The 6,195-nt window shown below is 41.7% G+C and overlaps 1 protein-coding gene across 1 annotated transcript in view; it reads right to left on the bottom strand.

Moving 5' to 3' along the window:
- Positions 1-6,195, bottom strand: part of col27a1a (collagen, type XXVII, alpha 1a) — a 65,809-nt gene that overhangs the window by 19,221 nt on the left and 40,393 nt on the right. Inside the window, exons 15-22 of the mRNA XM_005917263.3 lie at positions 6,004-6,057; positions 5,745-5,789; positions 4,813-4,866; positions 4,379-4,432; positions 2,682-2,735; positions 2,543-2,596; positions 1,724-1,777; positions 1,519-1,563 (exon numbers count right to left, since the gene is read on the bottom strand). Coding sequence (XP_005917325.1) covers positions 1,519-1,563; positions 1,724-1,777; positions 2,543-2,596; positions 2,682-2,735; positions 4,379-4,432; positions 4,813-4,866; positions 5,745-5,789; positions 6,004-6,057 — 414 coding nt within the window. The remainder of the gene's footprint in view (positions 1-1,518; positions 1,564-1,723; positions 1,778-2,542; positions 2,597-2,681; positions 2,736-4,378; positions 4,433-4,812; positions 4,867-5,744; positions 5,790-6,003; positions 6,058-6,195) is intronic.

Raw genomic sequence — 6,195 nt, 5'->3', positions numbered from 1 at the left:
ACTTTTTTACTGGTAGTACCACCTTCAGGTCAGGAATGCCTGAGCCATAGTTCTTGATTGAGTGACTCAACGGTACCAAAGTTTTACTCAGGTTTGCTCAGCTGCTTTTACAACGCAGTGCTGGATAAGGCTCTAAGACACAAAGGGTGAAGGCAGATTCTTGCAGTTAATTAGAGATTTCCAAGAATTCTTCTTATCATCTTTTTTAGATTAGAGGAAGATCATTCATTGTGCAGAGAGAGAGACACAAATGAAGAGCAAATGAGAAGATGAGGGAGAGGATAAAAAAGAGAGAGGCTAATGCAGCGATACAGAGTGTCAGTCTGTGCTGAAGCTGAAAGACAGCTAGCTGATGAGGTGGAGGAGTAGGAGGACCTGCGGCACCTGGCCAGAGATCAATCACAACTCCTGGAGGAGTCGTACGGCGCTTCCCCTCGGAAGGAGCACAAAAAGGAGGTTAGAGTCTGATGCAGGCGAGTGGGTGGGAGGAGGGTGAGTGTGGAGGGAGTTAGGCTGAAAGAAAGTGCAGATGAGTGGAAGAAAGGATGGGATGACAATTACTTAGGTAGCATCTGAGTTTGTTTTGCTGTGAAGTGTAAGCTTGACCAAATATTTATTCTGAAAATAATTTTTTAAAATTTCAGTCATTTCAAAAATATTTTAATAGTCACAATCACAAATCTTATGTTTCTGCAGTGGCCCATTACTGTCTTCAAGCATTTTATGACACCTATAAATCGTTCCACCTATAAACATGGTGATGGCAATTATTGCCCCCTAGTGGCCATGATCAAGAATTGCATGCACCATGAGTAAAATCTCCTGAGGCTACAGGAGGCTGTGTAAGACACAGAACACAAGACTTCTGACTTGTCCAAAGCAAGAAAAACCCACAAAGAGAGCCTACTTTATCACCGTTCATATGATCTCTAACTGTGGCACAGCGAATGTTGTGCATGCATAAAGCTAAAGCTGTGAAGTTAAAATACGTACGATGGAGCTGGCTGAGAATTAAAAGGAGTAACACATAATTTAAAGCATATTGATCTTGTATAGCTCTTTCTGTCTTTGTGGTTAGGTTACTGTCTACTCTGTAGTAAAAGTTTAACCCTGGGGTGCAAACACCACGCTAATTTAAACAGTAAGTATTAATTTAGTTGATTGTCACGCTTGCGGACAAATTTAGCCTCACATTGCAATGCTTTTCACAGTCTAAGTGATAGCTCTGTCCCTTCCCCTCCCTCTATCTTTGGTGAGGAGCTTACCACAGATAGAAATAGGATGCTTCTGCATGGGATACAATTTAGACAAACATTCTAAATTATACGATACAACTACAGAAACAGGCAATTATAGCCCTTGTTTTTCACTGATCAAACATGCGCACATTGTGTTGTTCTAACTTACGATACTCTGGTGGAAAGTAATGAGCCTTGTTTTATGGCCTACATGAGACCTGACTATCTTTCTCTCGTATCCTCTATTTTCATAAGAGCAGGTGTTTAACCAATAACTCACCTCGAGTCCTGTTAGGCCCGGTGGTCCAATAGGGCCCTCGTCTCCCTGGAAACAGATGATATTGATCTTAGCATGGCTTATGTTTAGGGACATTAAGTGTTCCTTAGCAAAAAAATAAATAAAAAAATCCTTGTGCCATAAATCTTTGAATGCCTGTCAGGGACAGCGGGGTCATTCTTATGTGGGTGGCGTCTGAGAGTCTTACCTCCAAGCCAGGGATCCCTCGTGGGCCTGGTAAACCTCTAGCCCCTGGTTTTCCCTTGATGGGTAAAAGACAGTAAAACAATTGTAAAAGTAATTGTAGCATTTACATATGTGTTTTGAGCCACAGTAGCAGCACTGTTATGGGGAAAATGATATGGGTCTGTTAGTTAGATTGGATGGACAGCCATAAAAATTTGAGACAGACAACAATGGGCCCCAGAGGATGAATCCTCATGACTCCGGTGTTATCGGACAGTTCCTTGGCCTGTATTTGTATAGCACTTTTACTTAGTCCCTAAGGACCCCAAAGCGCTTTACACAACCAGTCATCCACCCATTCACACACTGGTGATGGCAAGCTACATTGTAGCCACAGCCACCCTGGGGCGCACTGACAGAGGCGAGGCTGCCGGACACTGGCGCCACCGGGCCCTCTGACCACCACCAGTAGGCAACGGGTGAAGTGTCTTGCCCAAGGACACAACGACCGAGACTGAACCGGCAACCTTCCGATTACAAGGCGAACTGCCAACTCTTGAGCCACCATCTACTGAAACTTTCTCCAGATGATGTTTAGTTTATGATCAAGTATAAGCAAAAGTAATGCTCAAAACTAAAATAAGGCAGTGGTATTACACCTACTTATATAAATATAAAAACATTATCATCATGTGAATATTAGGGGGCTGGCGTTATAATTTAGCTCAAGAGCCACTGTATCTCTCCCAGTGTTGCTGTGGAGCACTAGCCAAGTTCTGTCCCTGTTTTGAATCATGAGTTAGTTTAGGGACTGCTTAGCTTAGATCATGATTTTACTAACCTTTGGTCCTTCAAGGCCGTTCTCTCCTGGTGGTCCCATGTCACCAGGAAAACCCTATCAAGATTAAAAAGGGCATCGATTATTATTCTGTCTGTGAAATACAGACATCAAATGCAACAACAAAGGAGTAAATACAAACCTCAGGGCCCGGAGGTCCGGGGGTACCATCGGGACCTTTCTCTCCTGGCTTTCCCTGTAAAACAGAAAGACTTGAAACAGTTGGATGTGATAAGAAATAAAAACTCATGCTGAAAATGAGATGAGAGGATCAGTGACATTTGCAAATGTCTGTGCATTTGGGACAGCCAGCAGCTGAGTCCTGTACTACGAAGCAGGATTTGGGCTTATCCATGTAACTTCAGTGTTACCACTTGTTTGTCTGTTTTATGAATGTGGTTCACTTATTAATGGGGTGCATTGGCAAGGCAAAAGACCTAACTTTTTCTGGAGCAGGTTATGTTTGAAATGAGCTCAAAAGGTACGAAAGCACTGCTCACTGATCAATCAAGTCTCAGCAAGTTGTCCACGTCCTGAACCAGCAATGCTGACCATCACACTACCACCACCATGTTTGATTGTTGGTATGGTGTTATTTATGAAATGCTGTGTTAGTTTTACACCAGCTGTAACGAGCCTCAAAGCTTCCAAAAAATTCAAAGTTGGTCTCGTCAGTCCACAGAATATTTTCTCAAAAGTCTTGCGGCTCATCAAGGTGTTTTATGGCAAATGTGAGGCGAGTCTTTGTGTGTCTTTTTGGTCAGCAGTGGTTTCCTCCTCTCTTTTACAGATGCCATTTTTGCCTAGTCGCTTTCTTATTTTCTAATCATGACCTCTGACCTTAATTGAGGCAAATGAGGCCTAAATGAGGCCTAAATGAGTCGTTGATGTGTTCTTGAAGTAATTTTGATCGGCCGGTCACTCCTGGGAAGCTTCACCACTGTTTCAAGTTGTGAATAATGGCACTCACCGTGGTTTACTGGAACCCTTTTCCACTTGACTTTGTTTCTCAGATGTTTCTTTACATCGTGGCATGATGTGCTGCTTTTTAAGATCTACTTAACTTTGTCAGACAGGTTCTGTTTAAGTGATTTCTTGATTTAGCAAGTCTGGCATAATCAGTCCTGGGTGTGGTTAGTAAAGCTGGACTTAACTTCCTGAGAGACTGAAATGCTACTTTCAGCTGCTCCATTATTCACAAGGGATCGCTACAGTGGGTAGCTCCATATGTTTGATTTGGCAGATTTTTTACATCTGATGCAACCCTATAAAGGTTTGTGCCTCCTTCTAGGATCAGACTAGGGGTCTCTCACTTGTTAGGCAACTATAGAAACCACTACACCATAGAGCCACTTGACCTGATATAATGCTGGTGACAGTTTCCTGGCAAAGAGCAGCGACTTCCTGGACACTCTAATGGATGCTTGTAAACCTCATGGATAGGAAATTGTTGCATCAGGCCAAGAAATAGTCCTGGACATAACAGGCTATAAAAATAGTTATGTTTACTGTTGATTAACAAAAACCCTACTTTAAACATTAAAGATTACATAATGTGCAGGTTTTGGACCTTTTGACACTGCTGAGCTTGCAGTTTTCAGCTTTCTGCTAAGTTAACTGGTATGTCTGTTTAGCAGAACTAATAGACATATCTTGAGTTTTGTTTTCTGGCCAAACTGTTAGCACAAAGGCTATTAAGGAAATAGCTTAAGGACCAATGAAGGCAAAAACAAACAAACAAACAAAAACTAAACTATTGCTTATCTAATTGCTTATCCACATTTTAACAGTTAAATGTATTCCTGGTTTTCATGAATACATTCCCAGACAAGAACTAACCTGTGGTCCCGGTTTCCCACGGATGCCTGGTAAACCTGGGGCCCCCTGGACACCCTGTCCAATACAAACAAAAGTTAAAAACTCAGAGAGACAGTCAGACAGACAGGATCAGAAGCTTAATTTCTTTTCTAGCAAAGCAGACATTCGACATGCATGACTCTCTGTTCAAGATTGTGCTATCTCTTGAGGCCACTCTGCTCTGCGATGGATTTGAATTTTGCTTACACACGGAGACAAATGTGGAGGGTGAACACATGAATTTCCTTAAGCTGAACAGCAGACATCTGGAAAAGTCATTTTGCAAAGACAAAGGCTGTGTAACACGAGTGTACTGCAGGTAGCGTTCCGTACGGTGGCTGAGGAGGTCAGAAAGCAGTGAGATAGAGAGCGTGTGCATGTGAGGCGTGCACAACTGTGTTGCAAAGGTGACGTACCTTGTCTCCTTTGAATCCAATCTCCCCTTGCTCTCCAGGAATCCCAATTTCACCCTGACAGAGAGAGAGGAGGAGACGAACACGCATACATAGGTGGATGGATGAGGTATGGACAGAAAAAAAGAAAAAAAAATGGAAACCATTAGGGGGGAATGAAATGTTCCACTTTTCCAAATACAAGCTTTTATTTATTTATTTTTAAACAGACAATACTAATTAGCAGTTTACACTTTATGAATATCCACACACAGCGAGTGTTATTTACTGGATTAGCCAACTATTCCATGTGGTGTCAGTATGTATTATGAAAGGCATTGCTGCAGTTTGCCACACCACATGTTTTGCAGGCCGTTCCAGCACAAAACAAATGAGTAATAATGAGTAACTGCAGTAATTACAAATGCAAAGTGAGAAGTGTCCAATAAACCAAATTTCAAGCATGAGGCCTCTGATGAAGGTCTTTCAGTCACTTTCAGATCTGACTATTTGTGCTTTACCATCATTAAGGTATTGTACACTGTTCTGGTTTTAGTAGAGGCAGCCAGATTTTACTGCTGTCCTTAAAAGGCCTTCTAGTTGAGCCTCCTTAAATCATCAGTGCTGAGTGGTCTCTTCATGCTGCTGTTTGTTTTAAATTTCAAGGACAATGTCTGTCTACTTTTCTTTCATTTTCTTCAATAGCTTGGCTGGCTGCTTTAAATTAAAATGCTTCCATAATAGATTTCACAAAAATATGCATATGGAAACCTCATCTACACCAATAGAAACAATCCTCAGAGGTTTATATAAGTTAATTTGCAGGTGACACCTAATGAAAGCATGCTGTTTAAGGTCTAAACTCTGGACAGAAATATCTACGGTAGGATGCAAAAGACTACATATCCATCACATGCTGCTTAAACACAGGTCAATAACAGGAATATTCAGATCACCTTATCACCTTTCAGTCCTGGTTCTCCTGGATTTCCAGGCACCCCCTGGAAAAAGCACCAACAAACTGGTTGAAAGGCACCCCAAAAGCCAAATTCGATCAAAAGTGCATCTTTACGGCACATAACTGGTAACTAATCCAAATTCAAAAGCTTAAAATAGGCCTTCTTAAAAATCTCTTGTTTTATTGCATATGCAATAACTGATAAAAATAAGACAGTGAAGGCAACAGTTTCTATCTCTATGTGTGTGAGAGATTACCTTCAGTCCATTAGGTCCTGGCGGGCCAATCTGTCCCACAGGTCCCATGTCTCCCTAATGCAAGAAGATGGGATAAACAAGAAACACATTAATAAATAGTGATATCACACGCATAACGAACAAAGATGTGGCCCAGGCCCCATTCATTAATGTAAAAAACACATATACAATAAGAGCGCTCTTTGGGATTGA

This window comes from Haplochromis burtoni, unplaced genomic scaffold, assembly GCF_018398535.1.
Source record: "Haplochromis burtoni strain Fernald_Lab_line unplaced genomic scaffold, NCSU_Asbu1 Contig_23, whole genome shotgun sequence".
NCBI lineage: Eukaryota > Metazoa > Chordata > Actinopteri > Cichliformes > Cichlidae > Haplochromis > Haplochromis burtoni.
The sequence above is the reverse complement of the archived record's forward strand: the minus strand, read 5'-3'. Positions and strand labels throughout refer to the sequence as shown.